Source organism: Hakea prostrata, chromosome 5 (assembly GCF_041222555.1).
Source record: "Hakea prostrata isolate BN-2017 chromosome 5, UWA_Hpros_2, whole genome shotgun sequence".
Classification (NCBI taxonomy): domain Eukaryota; kingdom Viridiplantae; phylum Streptophyta; class Magnoliopsida; order Proteales; family Proteaceae; genus Hakea; species Hakea prostrata.
This window is the reverse complement of record NC_142604.1, coordinates 16,259,281-16,279,589: the sequence shown is the minus strand read 5'-3', so window position 1 is coordinate 16,279,589 and position 20,309 is coordinate 16,259,281. Positions and strand designations below refer to the sequence as shown.

The 20,309-nt window shown below is 38.0% G+C and overlaps 1 protein-coding gene across 2 annotated transcripts; it reads left to right on the top strand.

The window, feature by feature from the left end:
* The first annotated feature begins 8,752 nt into the window (after window positions 1-8,752).
* Window positions 8,753-20,054, top strand: LOC149015440 (ribosomal RNA small subunit methyltransferase-like). 2 transcript variants are annotated; one of them, XM_089155773.1, is made up of 4 exons: window positions 8,753-8,959; window positions 9,085-9,225; window positions 17,464-17,851; window positions 18,832-20,054. In XM_089155773.1, the coding sequence occupies exons 3-4, from the start codon at window positions 17,552-17,554 to the stop codon at window positions 19,576-19,578; spliced, it is 1,047 nt and encodes a 348-aa protein (XP_089011899.1). In that variant the 5' UTR covers window positions 8,753-8,959; window positions 9,085-9,225; window positions 17,464-17,551; the 3' UTR covers window positions 19,579-20,054. The 2 variants fall into 2 exon arrangements, with proteins under 2 accessions (XP_089011899.1, XP_089011900.1); XM_089155774.1 differs by lacking the exons at window positions 8,753-8,959; window positions 9,085-9,225 and having other exon boundaries at window positions 17,151-17,851.
* Window positions 20,055-20,309: the final 255 nt, after the last annotated feature.

Genomic DNA, 20,309 nt, shown 5'->3' with positions numbered 1-20,309 from the left:
CATTCTTGCATATATGTGTTGACATGATTTATATTGAATTATTGTATCATTGAATGTATTTGCATTATTGTAACTTGTTGTAACAGTATGTTCACGTGAGTTATAGTTAAATTATGTGTTGGGAATGATGATTGGTTATACTTCAATTGTTATGCGATGTTGAATGCTTAGTTATATGATGGTGGTTGATGATGTGATATAACTATGGTGGCGGGTATCCATATTGGGGTATCCATTGCTTGAGATATTAGGGGTTGTGGTGTGGGACAATGCTTACTGATGCCCCCAGCACTTTCATAGTTGTTGGATGACATACCTAGGAGGTCTAGATTGCATGGCTAGGTACCCGTACATGCTACTACCTTTTCGGTACAGGTATTGAAGCCAAATGACTTGTGATGACAGTGATGTGACTCTGTCTCATCCTACAATGGTAGCCAGTCCGTGTGAAAATTCAGTGGTCCGCTATTGATTATGCATTAGTAAGGTTGCATATCATAGGGTTGGGCTCGTGGGCGTCCAAGGACTCGCCGAGAATCGTGAGGGACATGAGAGCATCAACCCCAATAATATGTGGATGGCCATAAGGTTAGGGAATGGAGTCCAATAGAGGTAGCCAGTCCCATGAGGATTCTCATTCCTAAGTAAAGAAGGATATTGAACCGAGTTGGTTGGTGCTATAGGGAAAGTATTTGAACTACATGTAGTATGTCATTGTATGACCTTGCATTGGATTAGAAACCCCGACATGCGTCAGTACTCACACCAATGGTCATGGTGAGAGAGTGTGGACCTAAACCTCAGCCATGGTTGATTGATGAGGATTGAACTCCTTGCTCAAGATCCCAATAGAGGTAACCAATCCGTGAGGGGTCAAAGTGATTAGACCTACCCAGAGGAGAGCTGGTTTTATATCTTAAAGCATGTCTTTCAGTTAGAGACTTGCATAGTTAGCTTATAGCTGCATCCATACACTGGCATACCATCATTTATATATGTGTTTACCTAATACAATGTTGATATATGTGTGAGATGTGTTTCCTTATTGAGTTTGTTAGAACTCATTCCTTTTTGTATATTGAATTATATTATACATATGAGTACATTGGATCAGGAGAAATTCCTTGTGACTAGACTGACTCTTGTAAAGAAGTTATGGAGGTGCCAATGGGAAATGGAGATGTATATCATGAAGCCACCGATGCTTGGAGTGCGCTTATAGTACCCATTGATGGCAAGAGGAGATAGATAGTGCATCATTTTGAAAAGTCAGTGAAGGAAAGCTGGATGGCTCCTTCATTGCAAAATTAGAAGAAAATATCATTGCCCGCGAGAGAACACAAAGAAACAATCATAATTAATTTGACTTTTGCTTCCACTAAACTCTATAAATTTTGGGACATATTATTTATTCCTACTTCTTTGATTCATGCTTTTTGAGTATTGAACTAATGTAATTCCCTTTATTTAATTATTTGGGTTATTCTTGCTCTTGATTTCTATCGCATGCATTTATTATCATTGATGGTAAATTGTGGATCTTGTGACTATGAATCGGACTCACGGGTTGTCAAGCGGGACCGATACCAACGGGTGGGGTGTGATATGTTTAGTAGGAAACTTAGTGGGAGTAATGTAGGAATTATTTTTCTTATAGATGTTTTGATGCATGCATGCATTTAATTGTGTTCCGTTGTCATGATGTTTTGGAAATGGTGATTTTACCGTTGTTTATATGTGGTTTTTAGCCATAACTGATGGATTGGTTATTAACCATGGCCTTGGGCTTACATGTATGTTTCACTATTGAATGTAACAATGTTCAAGGCAACCCATGAATATGACAATATTCAGGGGTGTGACAAAGGATCTACAAAAAATAATGTTGTTTACATGATCAAAATTGTTGGATATTCCTTGTTTATCTCATTATGGTTTAGTTAGTAAGTAAAATTCTATTGTGACTCATAGAAAAACATATGTCGTATGATGAGGCATATATTCTACTATTGTCCGAGATTGATGAACTTAATAATTGGATCAATGATTAATGACAAATTTTGTGATGGAGATTCCATAGCCACATCATTTTATCATAACAGAGTAATAATCTAGCCCAAGTGGGAGACTGTTAGGGTTATCCTAAATAATATGTGGTCTTGGATTAATTACTGGGGATAATAATTGATGAGGGTCTCAACATATCGAGCCAATGTACTGCCATTAGGTTTGAGAAGGGCCAAATCAATCCATTGTAGAAGTGGACTAGGGTTTGGGATTGCTATTATAAATAGCTATGATGGGGTCCCTCCAATACTTAAGTTTTTTGTTCTATTTTTTCTCCACAAGAAAGATGTACGAAAAGGAAGACGAGGAGATTGGAGAATGATTCGTCACTTTATAGGTTTTAGTATTCAAGATTTGGATTAATCTTTTTCAATACGTCTGGTGTGAGGTATGCACACTTCTTTTGAATATTATATCCCACTTTAGTTCTTGTATGGATTTTGAATAGGGTTTTGAGAAGAAAAAAAAAACCCATAGATAATCTATCAATACTTTGTTATAATTTCAACACAAGATTGTTATCTGTGGTTTTTAACATGAAGGTGATATGAATCGAGCATGTGGACGCCTTCATTAACATGACGTTTAAGGAAATCCAGCGGCAACAATGTGCTTGTTTGGAAAAGAAGAAGAGAAAAATGAGAAATGGATGCAATCTGTTGCAATGGAATCCAACATTTCAGAAACTTGTTTCTTGATTCTAATCAAGTGCATCACCTGTAGCTTGTAGGGCTGTTAATAGGTTGGAACAACCGGTTTTGTCCCAGTGAGCCTATTTTGGTGGTCACGGGTACCTAGAAGGGGTGGTGTGGTTTTCTGCAGCAGTGGTGGGTTGTTTTCGGCCAAATGTAGGTAGAAAATTGGTGAACAGAAAATCCCTTCATCAACCTAGGAGTTGGGTATGAGAGGATATTAAATGCAAGTAATTACATCATTTCACTTCCTAGAGGGCATTTGAATAATTTGAATTTTAAATGACTTAAATAAGGGTAAGGACATTTAAGTAATTTTACTAGCCATTTAACAGCAAACTTAATTGTGGATAACTTGTAGGTAGAAAATAGATGAACATAAAATTCCTTCACCCACCTAAGGGTTGAGTATGAGAGGGTATTAAATGTGGGATAATAACGTCATTTCACTTCCTAGAGGACATATTGATAATTTAATTTTTAAATGATTTAATTAAATGTAAGGACATTTAAGTAATTTTACCAACCATTTAACAATAAAACTTAACTATAAATAACTTGTAATTTTTCAAGTGGGTGCCATATAATTTACAGCATAATAGTAAATGGTCAATCATTTTACCCCAATAATAGTGGTACTTTTTTGTTTTTTTGAGTAATCAAAGTGTAATGCATTTGAGACTTTAAAATTTATCTACATTAGTTTGTTTAAAAAATGAGAAGTTCATTAGTAAAATATGTGATGTCAATAATTAATCAATCGTGATAACAATAGATAATTAGTAAGTATGTCAATGATGGGTTCCTAAAGCGGTTAAAGGCCCACTTCCGGGGGGTCCCTTTATATTTTTTATATATCTCCCTTGGGGTCGCGTGGTGGGCCCGGATGCCCAAAAAATAACAAAAGATAAAAATTAGTAAGTATGACATCCTACATTGTTAACATGATTATTCTAGTATTACTTATTTTGTGTTTAATTTTTTTTTTATAATATTTATCCTTATATTAAATGATGGGCATGTGATTGCATTTTTTTTATATTAAAAAATATGGTTGCATTGACGATCTTCAAACACAACTTTTTCTAGAAGATAATGACTCAAGGTTTAAAGTATTGGCTCGTATAATTTTGTATCGAGCCTAATATGCATTGGTATCATAGGCCCATAATACAATAGTGGTTGATATGTATCTAAATTTTATTTTTTCCATATTGTTCCCCATGTCTTGCAATGTATTAGTTGATACACGCTTCTTTCTTATATATATTTAGAAAATTTTATGTGTGGGTTCTTTTATGCCTAAATTACATGTTGGGTTCTCTTAGTGGAAAACTTTACATTTGGCTATAGAGGTCTTTAACACCATGAGTAACCATTAGTTCAATTCAAATTTTAAAAGTTAAAAATGAACTAAAAAGCCAGCTGCCTAACAGTTAATAAATATAATTTTACAAAAATACCCCAATACTATATTCTTAAAAACCATATAAGTGGGTAAGGGATTTATCCTTCACCCATTTTCTTCATTCGCCTTGCTAGGAATCATCCAACACTACCACCAAGCCAGAAATCACCTATAAAAAATTAAAAAAGGAAAAACTAATTGGCAAATCTAGGGTTTCTTAATTTGGCTATAAGTCAATTTATGTCGAGATTTCACAACCACATCAAATTGGGAAAATTGCTTGTTGATGGAATTGCTAGAAAACACTACGTCAACCCTAGATTTATACCCCAAAAGCATATTGTTCTTCATGAAAGTTATTTTTCTATTTAATTCATCTACTCTCTCTTGTCTTCATAGGTGGGGTTGAGCTCCGCGATGCTTCTCTCGTCAAAGTTTAATGGACGTGCATCCAATCCCCTTTACTAATTCATCAAATAAAACTCAAGGCATGGAATGTAGTCTTTTAACCATTTTATTAACAAACTCGTTTCTCCATTCATTGTCTTGAGTTTTGTCCATTGAATCAATAAAGAGGATTGGATGCATGTCTGTTAAATTCCGACCAAAAAAGCCTTTTAGAGCTCAAACTCACCTATGGAAATGACAAAGAGCAAATGAATTAAATAGGATAAGAACCTTAATGAAGAACAATATGCTTTTAGGATATGAATTTAGGGTTTGTTGGAAAATGCCATGTCAGCATTTGCCACATCAGCCTCCATTGGTTTTGATGATAACAAACATAAATTACTAATGGCTATATTGAGTTGTGTTGTTTTAGTTCAATATGAGGACAAGTGGACCAATTCAAATTCAAAGCCATATGCTTAAGCCCAAGCTCAAGCCCAAGCCAAGATGGACATAAAGTCTAAGTCAATATGACCATGCTAAGATGTTAATGAAGATGATCATAAAGAATGGAGTACAAGAAGACTCAAAAACTTCAATGATCAAGACTTAGATGAAATTATCCATATGCACTCACATGTAATTGTAATCAATCATAAGCATATCATGTCACTTGACTGGCCTATGACATAGTAGGAGGTGTATGAGGCTTAGGGTTGACCAAAAAGACCAGAAAGACCAAAAACCCAAGCTAAATCCAAAGCCCAAACTTGATTGGCTGTTGTGCTGCAGACGAACGATCATCTGAACCAGACGAACGTCCGTCTAGTTGCAGAAACACATCATAGCAAGTAAGATGGACGTCCGTCTGGTTTTAACTAAGCCTCCAATGGCTAGTTTCTAACGGCTACCGCAGACAGACTACCATCTTGTCAGACGGACATCCGTCTGGGCTAAAAATAGAACAAAAATTATGTCCGTTTTCTATCCGTTGGGGATTGGGTTTAGGCACTCAAATGTGCTCTATATAAACCCAATTCACCCCATTTGGAGGATGTACACACACACACTTGATCACCCACTCCCCAAGTGATCCTAAGCTCTCAAATTGCAAGAAAGCCTTGTGCTTTGCTTCTCACCCTCACTCCATCCTTGAAGAATATACCATGGGTTAAGCAAGCTTGAGGTGATTGAAGGTGTCGGTGGTGCATGCATTTCATATATTGAGCATACAACTCTCATTGCATCACATTCACACAAGAGGTAAAGTGTCACACCTTTTGTTAAGGTAACATCATTCTTTTGTAATTGTTCAATTATAGTCTAAGTAGATTATAATTGGTTTTGGGTGCTCTTGCCCGTGAACAAAGATTAGTTGAGTGCTTTTGCCCGTGAACAAAGATTGTAATGGGTACTCTTGCCCTGTAATAAATATTGTAAGGGTTTGATCTCTACCCATTGTATTGAAAGAGAATCATTAGTGAAATACTTTTTGAGGCCAAGAGAGGAGTGGACGTAGACTTGTATAGTCGAACCAATATAAATCATGTGTTTAGGTTGCTTGTTATTGATTAATTCATTTGAATTTTCAATTTACATTGTATTTCCGCACAAACCGCAAAATTGGGACAATCCACTAGTTGCAATCGATTCACCCCCTCTAGGTTACACCAACAGGGTTTATGATGTGTTTTCTAGCAATTCCATCAGCAAGCAATTTCCCCAAATTGAGATGCTCGAGACGATTCAACGGGAAATTGATTCGCAACAAAATTAGAAGAAACCCTAGATTTTTCAGTTTGTTTTTTTAATGGGTGATTTTCAAGCGGGGCGGTGGTGCATGAATTTTCTAACAAAATTCACTCTTCACCCATGTATATGGTTTCTTAGAACAAGGCATTTGGATATATTTTTGTAAAATTACTTTATTAATTGGTATGGGGGTAGTTTGGCCATTTAAATTATGGTTATGGACTCACGAAATTGGGGACCACTATAAGATGTAAGGGTTTCCACTAGTAGACCTAAGGATGTCAATCGGTACGGGTACTAAATTTGAATACCGAAAACTAGAACCGTACCGTGCCGAATTTAAACGGTACGGTACGGTTTCAGTATTAAATCGGTACTGGAAAACAATTTAAATACGGTATCTAGTGCCGTACAATTTTGATACAAATTAACTTATGCCACTATTTTGATTAGTTCATTAAGATCTTGATGAAATTGTGATCAATCAATCAATAAAATTTGAAATTTGTAGAGATAAAACAAGTAAATTTAATTAATAAAGACAAAACAAGTAAATCTAAGAAGATGAGTAAATGATGAAATGAAAAACTGAAATAAGGAATTAGGAATAGGGTAAAGGTAAAGTTATTTAATTGTAAAATTATAATTTTTATCCCTTAATTTTGTACGGTATTGATTCGGTATATACCAACGGTATGAGTACCTAAAACCGGAACCGTATCAAATAAATTCGGTTTCGGTAATTTTGAACGGTACGGTACGGTGCAGTTTTAGATGGCACTGTTCGGTATGGTTTAACGGTTTAGGTACGCAATTGACACCCTTAAGTAGACCCAACAAGATTTAAGGCTTGACTAAGAGGACCCATACATAAACTTTTTAAATATTTATTTTGAGTTTTTTTTATGCTGCCCACTTAAGTTGGGCCCAAACTCTGGGTTGCTTTATTAATTGGTATGAGGAGGGGTTGTTTGGTCATTTAAATTATGGTTATGGACTCACGAAATTGGGGACCACTATAAGATGTAAGGATTCCCACTAAGTGGACCCAACAAGATTTAAGGCTTGACTAAGAGGACCCACCCGTAAACTTTCTCATATATTTATTTATGAGGTTTTTTTCATGATGCCCACTTAAGTTGGGCCCAAACTTTGGGTTACCCACTTATGTGGTCAATATTACATGTTGCTCGCACTAATGAACTTGAAATATTACAAAAAATTCGTCATTACTTTTTGACCATATTCTGTTTATTTTTAAAATTTTGAATTGTTAATGGACAAGAATACCCCTCTCATTCACTGTGTATGTCACATCCACCCAGCTGATATCCATCCACCCAAATATTCAAAAGAGTGATCCACAGCCATAAGATCCGGTTTCATGTTACATTACATACCATTTCACATAATAACAAAATCATGAGCAAGAGTAAATCAAAAGTCCAATATTAAAAGTAAAAGCATCATAATTAGTCAAAGGATCTCATAAATAATAAGCGAAAGCAAGACAAACTGTTAAGACATCTATCCAAAAAACGAAGAAACTAAGAAATAATCAAACTCCTAAAGTCTACATCAAATATGTGTCTTTAATTAAATGATAGATATGAAACTTAAATGTCTCAATTTCATGAATAGTTTCCATCTTCCTAGGCGTAACACTAATCTCTGTGTTCATAGTCAAAACATGCACACGTCCCTGCATGTCGTCACTCCAGTAATTTGGTGTTGTACGCATGGTCATCCGCATCTCGTGATCTTGAAACGTCGAGGCATCTGGATCTGCTATAAAATCTGAAACACAATTCCATGAGGGATGAGTTCCAAAGAACTCATGCGAGTAATTCAAATAAATATGCATATCCATCATTCAAAACATGGAATAATAATAGTTACATGTTGATATAATATGAAGTGTTATGATTATGCAAATGCAAAGAAATAATGCTTTTATACTCTAACCAGTGCAGGTCTATATCTAAGCAGACATGCATTAATATATAACACCAGCCCCTCTAGGTAGTCTCAGACAAACCTCTCATGGACTCTCACCAATCTTGAGCGTCACAACCTAGGTATAGGGATAACAATCCTCTCATCAATTATGGTTGGGGATTAGATCACCACTCTCTGACCATACCATTGGAATGAATATTGGCGTGTGTTAGCGAGAAGTCTAACCTAATGCAAATCAATTAAGGTTTGTATGGTAACGATTCTAGCACAATTATTATGTGTCATTTGCTTGTTTTGACACATAAATGACAAAAAACTTGTATGGTAAACCGGTTTGAAATTTGTCTGCCAGTTCAGCGAGAGTTTGTCGAACCAGGAATTTGGCACACAAATTCAAAAATTTTAAGCACTTCTATTCGCAAACGCGGGGCACAAGTGAGGCTCGAGACAGTGCTTAGGGTTATCGATGTAATTTTCACGATAACCCTAAGCTTTGGTCTCTCGTCTCTCTCAACTCTCTGCTCTTTCTCGTCTCGCTCACTCTCTCGAACTCTCGCTGGTCGCTCTCGACTTTCTCTGCCTGCTCTGTATTGGAGGTTGAAGAAGAGCATCAAGTCGGGTTTGGTTTCGCGTGAATAGGAGCCCTTGCATCTCGACTGTCCTCGTTTGTCTCTCAACAATATCGCCCCCGGTATGTTTTTCTCTACTTGTTTTTTCCCCCAAGATTTTATCTTCGGATTGGAGTGAAATTAGGGGTTACCCATTTGAGCTCTGATGTCCGACTAATATGTGCTGGTTGTGGATCCTACTCTGTAGTTCGAGCTTTTGGTTACCAAAGAGTTTTTGTGGATTCTGCTCGCAAGGTCCCTCGTCTCGTCTCTCTCATCTCACTCAACTCGGCAAGCTCTCTGCAACCGACACTCTTCTTCTTCTGTGGTATACTACCGCTGCCACCAGGTATCTTCTTTAATCTCCAGTTTCTTGACAAAAAGTCCAACAACTGAAACTATATAAATTTCTAATGATCTGTTCCCTTTGCAATTCTGTTGCACCATGAATTGTATCTAAGAAACACGTACAGTCTGAGGCAAATTCCACGGATAGGCTTTCTATGGATTCGTTCTTGTGCCAGATTCTATGGTTGGCTATGTTGATACGCTGACCTGAATCTTCCTGTTGTCGGTTAGATTCATTTTGACAGAAAAGCCAACAACTGAAAATAGAAAATAGATAAATTTCTACTGAGGTGATTTAAACTGTTTACATATATAAATTTCTGCAGAATTCTATGAGGTGATTTAAACTGTTTACATATATAAATTTCTGTATTTCTTGCATTTATGGTATCTTGATTTTCTATAGCAATATTGATGATTGAATATCTAAGAATGGTCTAAGTAAGTCAGTGTCATTATCAGCCTTATGGTTTGCTTGTCCATCAAAATTTCATTTTGAATGTATCAATTGACAGAATTGAGCATCCACCCATGTTTTGCTGTCTGATTTTGCTGAGTTGTGTATGCTAAAATGTATTTCATTTCAAACTTTGATATGCAAGAGCAGTAATTCAAACAGTAGTTTTGTTTGCTTTTCACTTCGGCTCATACTAGTTTTCTTCTTTCCTTTTAACAAACTGGATCATCTGTAACTAAATGTAGAATTGCAGCTCTGCAGGCTTAAATCAACCTATAACACTATGGCTTTGGTGGGCATTAACTTGAAATCTTTGTCCCCATTCTTCTGGAAAAAACATAGCAAACTAAGAAATCATAGTGCAAACCTCTACAAGGGCAGTGGAAACCATACACCCTATGGCTTCCACTGTGTGCAGGGTGAAAAAGCTCTCCAACTGTTGATGTTCAGTCTTTATTATTTAGTTAGTTCTATGGAAACCAAATGCCTTGTTTGGCCTTGTCACCTGCTAAATGCTTGATCATGGGTTCAATTCATAGAAAGAATTTGGAAAAAAAAGAGAGATAAGGATGCGTACACTTGACTTGTCCCTCCCTAGGCCAGGGGCTGTGCTGTTCATTTAGCTTAGAATGCCCATATCTTTCCAGGGGTGTGCTATTCTAGGAAACATCATATTCTTGAAGTGGAAACATAGATGCACTCCTACTAGGATTGTGAAATATACTGGATTAGTACACTTGAATTATTATTGCAGCCATGTAATTCAATTAAGAAGATCCACCTCACCCCACTCCAACTTGGAACTGATCTCCCTTGAACGGATGAGATCCTAATCGAGGGAAATCACATTTGATGGGTCCTACTCTTACAAGGCCAATGAAGCTCCAACTTCTACAGAAGATACAAAAGGGGCTATTTTTATGATACTGAAGATAGACATAGTACACATCAACTCATTTTTTATTTCCTAGACATAGTACACATCAACTCATCTACTTTGTCATAGAGCTATATAATAGTAGTGAAGAAACACTTTTACACTTTTACTTTGTCGGACTATGTTTACACTTTTTAGAAAAACTGTCCATATTTCATTTATTCTTTTTTGTAGCAAATAAGAAATGTATATTATATGGATGCCCCTCTGTATCAGTTAGTCAACATCCAATGTGAATGATGTCTGAAGTTCTTATTTGAAGTTCAACAATACAAATTGCAATTGTGGGAACCTAGTTGTAGTCAAAATTTCAACATCAGTCCGACATCCTAATAGGTTATATCAAGTATATGCATCATTTTCGAGGGGATGTAGTTTTTTTCAATGGTGTGAACCAATAGGAGAAGTGCCGACAAGCACTCCTTCATTTGGATTTTTATTTGCGGCAGCAGCTGCCTGCTGTTGCCAATGGCTAGGATTAAGCCACATAAGCAAAACGAAATTTGACGGTTGTAAACTCTAAATGCAAATTTTGATTTTTACATTTAAAAGTTTAAAGGTCTTCAAATTCACAAATCACATCCCTGTAAATGGATATGAAGCATAAACCTTCAAAGTATACTAACTACCGTCCAAATCACATCCCCTGTAGATGGATATTCACCGCACTATAGAAACCTAGCATCCTAGTAGATGGATATGAAGCAAAAGAGGAGAAGGGATAGTAGATATGAGATGGTCGATGAGTAGAAACTTGATTCGGCGGTGGCAATGAAGAGATTCTGGGTCTGAACTCCTGGATCCAGGTGCCCAGAAAACTTTAGAACTCGATTTTCCTCCATGGATAAAAGAAAGGTTTCTTCACTTATAGGAGAGAAAACAACTCAAGAAGAGGAGAAACTCCAGATTTTCTTTCAGCACATACTATGATGACCTGAAATCTCTCTTATCTTGTCAAAGAAGATTTCACGGTGACCACATTAATGCATAGAAAATCTTGTCGGTGCAAGCCAGAGTCCCTTTATTCCTCCATTCCTGTGTATCTTATTCTCCCAAGAGAAAAACACCTCCACGACTACTCCTAAAAACTTCAAACCTCCTCTCAGAATTTCAAGACCTTGAGTCTCAACTAGAAACAGATATCCCTAAAAACCTTGTGTTTCGACTTCTTTTCCAGCCGACTTCGCTGGAAATGTGGTTCAGATTCTATTAAATCACAATAGTACCCTTCGAAGTATCACACATTCACACCTTATATGCATACACCGCGGTCCGTCAAAGACAAATTGGTGAAGGGATGTGATTTGTGAATTTGAAAACCTTTAAACTTTTTAATGTAAAAATCAAAATTTGCATTTATATTTACAACCGTTTGATTTCTTTTTGATTATGTGGCTTAATCCTAGCTCTGCTGTTGCCGTAAATAAAAATCCCCTTCATGTGGGATGGAAACAAGACAAAATGACCCACTATTTAGGGAACTGTTTAAGTCCCAAAAATGGGGAGTGAAATGTATGGAGAGCATAGAGAAGGATGTAGCATTAATTAAATATGTAGTGATAGGATTATTTGTATTAGGTGGTGTACTACCTCATCGATTCTTTTTAACCCTCCATCATATCTAAACTTATGGGATAGTCTTTTATTATCTTAATTTGTCGTAGGTAAGTATTATAAGGTTGACTCCGGATACCTGACTATGACTGGATTCTTGACACCATTCAGGGGTAATAGGTATCATTTACGAGATTTCAGGGGGAGAGGTTGAGGGCCAAGGACTGTAGTTGAACTTTTCAACCACAGGTACTCTTCAGTAATGAATGTTATAGAAAGGTGTTTTGGGTGCCTAAAGAGCAGGTTTCCAAGTTTGGTTAAAATGCGTCACGGGTTTACATTACGTACTCAAGCTAGAATTTCCATTGTTTGTTGTGCTATTCATAACTACATCCGCGACAAGCAAGTTGCTAACAAAAAGTTTTAAGAGTATGGTAACCCGGATTGGACACCTGAAGAAGTCATATCGGACCCTTATGTTCCCCTTGAAAACAACCAAAATGAAGCAAGACAAATGGAAGACCAAAGGAAGACCAAAGGAAGACAATAGCGAGACTCCCACCAATCCCTTGAAACATTATAATGCCACCTGAAATTTTTTTTATGTGACCAATTGTGTATCAATTGTGTATTAACTGATGTGTATTGTACTTATTTTAGTTATTTTATATAAAAAAAAGTGCCCATTTTATGTGCCAAATTGTACATACCGTACAAGGTTTTGTGCCAATATGGGCTAGAGAAACATGCCCATCTGTGTCCAACCATACAAGATTTCAGTACAGATTTTGTGCCAAATTTGCCCAATTCGGCACATAAGCATAAAAAGTGAATTCTGTGCCGAATTGGGAATTTTGGCACAGAGTTGTTGCCATATAATCCTTATTTAGTCATATCATTCTAGGTTCAGATACCTCCCCTTATGCATCTCGCCTTCGTGGTTCAATATGATTCCCTATCTAGAGTCAACGTATCCTATGCCCCAACCAACTCGGACTACGCCTTCTCTTAACCCTATTGGTCATCCACATATAATGGATGGAAAGCTCTCATGTCCTCTCATGGGTTGGTTACTGGTCTTGAGTGCCCATGAGGCCAAGCCTATTATATGCAATCCTATCAATGAATGGCCCCCACAATGTGGTTGTATCCTTTCACGGGTTGGTTAATGTAAGGATGGATTGATGCAATTGTTCAATATAGCTTCTAGGCTTGCAACGAACCAGGTAGCTCTAGAAAAGCTGCATTTAAATAAGATGTGGTTGCTTGAATCAGTCCCTTCACTGCACCATCTACACCCCACGTCCACTGATATTTTTCTAATATTCAGATTTTCAGCTGTAGCTAATCCCTCGATGCAAGGTCTCCATAAAATTTTTTTGATTTTAGGGAGAGTCTTGCATTGCCATATTTTCTTCCATTCTTTACTCCTTATCTCTTCCCAATCATGATACTTAGACGTAGAAGGAAGCCAAGCATGTTGCCAATCTCATCGGTTCAATAGCAAGTGGTAGGCAGATTTTGTTGTGAATAGGCCATTTGTAGACAACCCCCAACAAAGTTTGTCCTCCCGTGGAATCAAAGGGACTATGATTTTCTTTATAGCCAAGACCTTATTTGGTGAAAACAACTGTTGAAGAAGGTCTACTTTCCAAGTTCTAGACATAGGGTTTATCAAGTCCTCCACTTTCACAACTTGGCAACGTTTTGGGCTTGGAGAAGAAATTTTGTATAAGAGAAGAGAGGGGATCCATTGGGCCTCCCAATTGTCAATTAAACTCCAAGAGACCACCTTCCATACCTACCCAATCAAGAAGAACCTTCCTTCGTACCAATAGACTTCTCCAAGCCCAATAGGGAGCGCTACCTACCTTGGCTTGAAGGAAATCACACTTAGGAAAGTATATGGCCTTAATGAACTTGGCCCATAAAGAATAGGGTTCATCCACAATCTCCATGCCACTTTGCTCAACAGTGCTTGGTTATGAAGAGAAGGGTCTCTTAAACCAAGCCCACCTCGATCCTTGGCTTTGCATAGCCTATCCTAAGAAACCCAATGGATTTTCCTCTCATCTTCAAATTGGCCCCAGATACATCTAGCCATAGTCTTCCTAACTTCCTCATGATGGGACTTGGGAAGTAAGAAGTGTGATGCTGCATACGTAGATAAGGACCTTGCAATAGACTTGACCAATACAACCCTTCCTTCAGCCGAGAGAAGAGAGTTTATCCACCCTTTTATCCTTCCATAGGTCTTGTGCGTGAGCTCCTTGAACAGTTCTGCTTTAGAAACCCCAAACTCCGTAGGCAGGCCTAAATATTTTCCCCGACCATTTCCATATTTGACTTCCAACACCCTTGAGAACCAAGCTTTGAATCTCCTTAGAGTCTTGGGACTAAAAGTCAAGCAGGATTTTTTGACATATAGTGCTTGGCCACTAGCTTTACAATATATTTCCAGACATTGTTTGAGTATGCAGATATAGTTCAAATCCACCTCCAAGAAAAGAATATAGTCATATGCAAAGAGGAGGTGAGTGATGGACGGAGCTCTACTTTTCACACTTATACCCTGAACTAACTGGGCCTCTTCAGCTGTAGAAATAATGGATGAGAGTACCTGTGAGCATAAAATGAAGAAAATAAAGTTTTAGTGGTGAGATGAAGTGGGTATTGGTTTGTGCACCCCTCACACTTCTCCAGTCTCCACCACACATTTGGAGGGAGGCCCACCTTTGAATTATGATAGAAAATAATCAAAGGTGGGCCCCCCCTAACGTGTGGTGGAGAAGGAGGGAAGCACATATCTCTATCCGTCAAGGTAGAGGATTTGGACTCTGGGATGGACTTGCTTAAAGGAATTGACTAGTGATGGGATTGGATGGCATTATCCGTGATTGATATCTTAAGGTTACTAGGGCTATGCATGGTAACAATTTTTTTCTTTTAGAAAATTAAAAAAAAAAAATTCACATTTTTAGGTTGGGCAGATCTTCTGTTTCTTGTGTTATTTGCACATTTTTGGATCTTAATCATATTCGGCAATGCTACCCAATTTATTTACTTATTATTTTTTTTTGTAACAATGAAAGAAATGCAACTCCTTTTTAGGATTATGTTATGTTTTATATTCATTTGACCTTTTTGCGCTTAATGAGTTAGGTGTACATCTGTTGCCACCACATTTTTAGGAAAAAAATCAATTCTTTTTTCATTGAAGAAACATCAGTTTGGTGTTTCTACAATGAGGCTCAAAAAGTGTGCCAAACAGCTGGTTTGTGTCAAAAAAAAAGAGAAAAGAAAAAAAGAACCAGAACACCCTACATGATTTGGCATGAATCTACTTCAAAAACAAATACATGTATTATACAAGCATTATATGCATTTAAGACACTTTTTTTTTACTAATCTATGTGTATGCAACCTCATATTAAGTTCAACTTAGCACAAGTTAAACACTTGTAAGTGCTGAGAATATTTAAAAGAAACAGAGAAGCTAAAATCAAAGAGGGAAATATGCAATCACAGTCCAATTGAGAGTGATTCTTCTACTCTCTAACTAAGCTTTGAACCCCGGTGGCTATCCTTGTGAAAACAATTCCTCTTCGTCATCTTCTCCGTCCCCAGTGAACCCGTCCATGTGCCAGAATGCCCAGAAGTCTGCCTCTTCCTCTTCAACCGCCCAGAAAGGCTCAGGAATTGTTCACTGCTGAATGCGAGGTAGAGAATCCCCTGACAGTAACTCACCTAACTGCTGAGTGGGGTTCTATTAAGATTTCGTCTGAATCTGCCCATTTCTTTCACTGAATCAATACTTAGATAATCACAAGAGCTGTACTATCAGTGTTTGGATTGTTGGGAGGTCAGGAAACTGGAAATGGGTTTTCAGAACCCCACCTATTGCTCTTCCCCAAACCAACCCCCCCCCCCCCAAAAAAAAAAAAAAAAAAAAAAAAAAAAAAAAAAAAAGAAGCAGAATCTTACCAAAAAGAAGAAAAAAAATTGAATTTTTTTTTTTTGGATGAATAAATAATATATTAAAAGAATAGACACACAGAGGCCAAAAGAAACTATTTTGCAGAAATTTTCTTTTTCTTCTTTCTCTTGGAGGATTTGAGACTAACCAAGAAGTCTTCGCCAAACGGGTTGTGCCCTTTGATAGGACGATTACTCCTTCTACACTCAACACGATCAAGGTCATGTGAAGGAGGGGAGAGCGGAAAATCAGGAGCGGGCTCAATAGAGGTTAGGTCACAAATCAGAGGTTTGGAAACGTGAGTGTCGGCTGAAGAGACTAAGGTCTGGGCTTCAGAATTATGGAAAGAGGGCATGAGAGTTGGGCTAGGGGGAGAGCCACAATAAAAAGAGCGTGATGGGCCAAGCAAGTTGGAATTAGGATGAGAACAAGGAAGGGGCCCAAAATAGAAAATGGGCTTGGGACGAGTTTTAAGATGGGCCACCATAGAGGGAATGAAAGAGGAATTGAGGCTTGGAAAACAAGGGGATTGGGAGAGAGGGGTAGTATTGTTAGGAGAAGAGAGAGGCGGAAAAGTTTGGCAGAGACGAGCCAGCCCGAACCATGGCAGGGATCGCGGAGGTAGGAGGAGTTGATAGGTTAATGGAGGCGTGATCAACACAGATCTGAGAAACTTTACCAGCTTCAAAAGGTTCAGGCGGTTCTCGATCAGTGTGTTGCAGATCATCAGAGAAGGGAGCTGGCGGAGCTCGATCAGAGTGCAGCAGATCATCGGCGCTGGAATTGCAGAAAGCCCTTCCAAAGTCCTGTGCTATCCATGGAGAAGTACTGCTTCTATTCTGCTGTGCATTCCTTATTTAATTACTAATTTCTTCTACAGGCTTAGACATTACAATGACCCCTGATATTTGAGCAGGCAATATTTCCAAGGATTTATTAATCTTGTTTTCCATTCTGGTATTTACCCAGTCAATTCATTCTGTTGCATTACTTGCACATCTTTTTTCATTGTGCAAATTGTTATTCCATCAGAAGAGTTTAATAATCATCGTGGAAGTCAAGATTAAAAAATTTTCAGTTAATATAGGGATTACTTCTGTTTATCTTTTTTATGGCATTCTTTTGGGAGGACATTTAGTATATAGTATAAATCTGCTTAATTGACTTTACTATTCTTTCTGGCTATAAATTGATATCATGTGTCCTTATATTGTGATACCTGATTATGCACCTATTTTGTACTGAATATCAACTATATAAGCTTATCAGCGTCCAACTTCTGAGCCAAAATTTTAAAATGGCCTGGGCTTTGCAGGTAGCACCTGACTGAGAAAAGCCTAGAAGATAAAAGCTCTGTTATCTTCTCAGCTGTCTCCCATTCACACTCCAATCACTGCTTAATCATGGCGGGTGGAAAGATCAGGAAGGAAAAACCTTCCCGTGCTGCAACTCTCCAGGGAGGCATTCCTTTCCACAAATCAAAAGGACAGCATATCCTCAAGAACCCTCTGCTTGTCGACTCGATAGTTCAGAAAGCAGGAATCAAGAGCACAGATGTCGTCCTTGAGATCGGTCCTGGTACTGGTAACCTTACAAAGAAATTACTTGAGGCTGGTAAGTCAGTGATCGCTGTTGAATTGGATCCTCGCATGGTTCTTGAGTTGCAGCGTCGCTTTCAGGGAACTCATCCCAATCGACTGAAGGTATCAATTACCTGCTTTGTATGTTAAATATGTTACCGTTGTTTATGATTGCTTTCTTCATTTCCACTTAAAATGGTTTTTTTTGATCCCCCTCCTCTCGCTAGTTACCATAGGACTTCAGTTACTGCCCTGAGGTCTCACAAATATATTTTTAGGCAATGTTTCTTTTTATCTGTTCACTGGATTTTTTTTTTTGGGGGGGGGAGGGGGGGGGGGTGGGGTGGGGCGTATGTTGTGTGTGGGGGGCGGGGGTTTGTGAAGTTGAGAAGGGTTGCAGTCCTCATTCCATGATCATGCATTCATTTATTATGATGAATGATTTCTCCATAAAAATGTTTTTCTGATGTTTCTCCATGAGCATGTTTTGAAGAATTGTTTAATCATTATTTATTTCCTTATCCTCTGGTTGCCTCTTAGATTCTTGTAACCTCCATAAGTGGGCACTTGAGGTTTGACTGCTACCTAGCCCATGACCCGCATACTGTCTCTTTAAGGCTGGGCCCTCTAATGACCACTCAAAGAAGGGTTGCCACTGGAGACTATCAGCGGGCTCTTCATTTGTTTCTTGTAGATTGCTCATTTGTCACTATCTCATTTGGTTTTGTCACGATTGTTTATTTGTTTCTCTGTCATCACTCAGCATATAAATTCTTTTTGAAGTGGAAAATATTAAATGGATTATTTGAAAAAAATTTCTATATTCCCAAAGGCTAGCAGCAGTGCCACTTCCAGAACTGATCATCTTTGTGGAGGACTAAGAAAATATCATTGAGTCAACCAAACTTATCTTCACAAAATGGTGTATTGAATTTTGCTCATCTGTTTTTAATGAAGTGAAATTATGTTTATAGGGGTATCTTCCTCATGATCTCCCACAACGTGATTTCTTCTGTTGGTTTGCTACAATGCTAGTATACCTGTTTGTGCACTGCTAAACTAATCAAAGTTTACCATTCTACTTTGGTTTCTACTTTCTACAGGTTATACAAGGAGATGTGCTCAAGTGTGATCTTCCATACTTTGATATCTGTGTGGCAAACATACCTTATCAAATTTCTTCTCCCCTCACTTTCAAGTTGTTGGCACATCGACCAGTCTTCAGGTGTGCTGTCATCATGTTTCAAAGGGAATTTGCCATGAGACTTATTGCTCAGCCAGGAGATACTCTTTATTGCCGTCTTTCAGTGAACACACAACTCCTGGCCCGTGTTTCCCATCTCCTTAAAGTGGGTAAAAACAACTTCCGTCCTCCACCTAAAGTGGATTCTTCTGTTGTCAGAATTGAGCCAAGGAAACCACTACCCCCAGTGAGTTTCAAGGAGTGGGATGGATTAGTCAGGCTTTGTTTCAACCGAAAGAATAAAACACTGGGTTCCATTTTTAGGCAGAAATCTGTCCTCTCTTTGCTTGAAAAGAACTACAAGACTTTACAGTCACTACAGCTCTCACATAAAGAGTCCTCAGAGGGTGCAGATATGGCTGTGGATGTCTCTGCTATGGCACAGGCTAATGAGGACCTCAATATGGACATAGAAGATGGGAGAGGTGATGATGACATGGAGATGGATGATGGTGATGCGGGAGTTGAGGTGTCTGATTTCAAAGAAAAGGTGCTGGGTGTGTTGAAACAGGGAGATTTTGAGGAGAAGAGGTCTTCCAAGCTCACGCAAGTGGATTTCCTGTACTTGCTTTCGTTGTTTAACAAGGCAGGCATTCACTTCTCTTGAATCAGGGCCAAGTAGTTTTTCTTCTTTCAAGTTCTTTTAGTTTATATTATAAGCAATTTTGTTTCATCTGAGTTTGATTTGGGCAGCTTGGGAAGGGGATCTCAATTTTGGGGGATTGTTGATGTATCTGTACTTTACAAGATGAAGAAAGACTCTTTCCTGTTTTCCTGTAATCTAGTTTTGCTACTTTCTGCCAGAAAAGAAAGGTAATCCAATTTTGCCATTGAGCACCAAGTATTATGCCTTCCTAATGCTTTCTTTTATTTCCTTGAATGTTTTTCTGAGTCAGCGGACACAGTGGACTCGATTCACTTTTGTAGGTAGCATGGATGCCTTACTAGTCAATAATTGTCCTAGGGTTATTGCTCTCTTTTCTTACTATGGTCTCCATTCAGGTTTCTGGTTCAAAATATTTTTTTGGTAAAAGGAAATTTCATTCAAAAGAGCAACAGAAGGATGAGCCTCCACAAGGATTGAAGCTCATGCTAAAAATTGGCTACTCATTCTTTCCTGCTAAAGTGAGAGCCCTTTGAGTTAAGGAGATGGCATATCCTTTATACTCATAAAAATACATTCAAAAAGAAAATGAAGAGAAGTCACATGAGAGTTGGAAGATATCTTCAACCATTAGGGCTGTAGAGAGAGGGTAGTCCAATTTGTCGGAGTTGTGAAGAAGCTGAATGAGTTCTTCAAAATCTGATTGGAGATACACCTGAGACACATGACAATGA

Excerpts from the sequence above, each read along its gene's own strand:
- LOC149015440 (XM_089155773.1), top strand. The coding sequence starts at position 17,552 with ATGGCGGGTGGAAAGATCAGGAAGGAAAAACCTTCCCGTGCTGCAACT. Across the intron at positions 17,852-18,831 it reads CTCATCCCAATCGACTGAAG|GTTATACAAGGAGATGTGCT; the intron begins GTATCAATTACC and ends TACTTTCTACAG.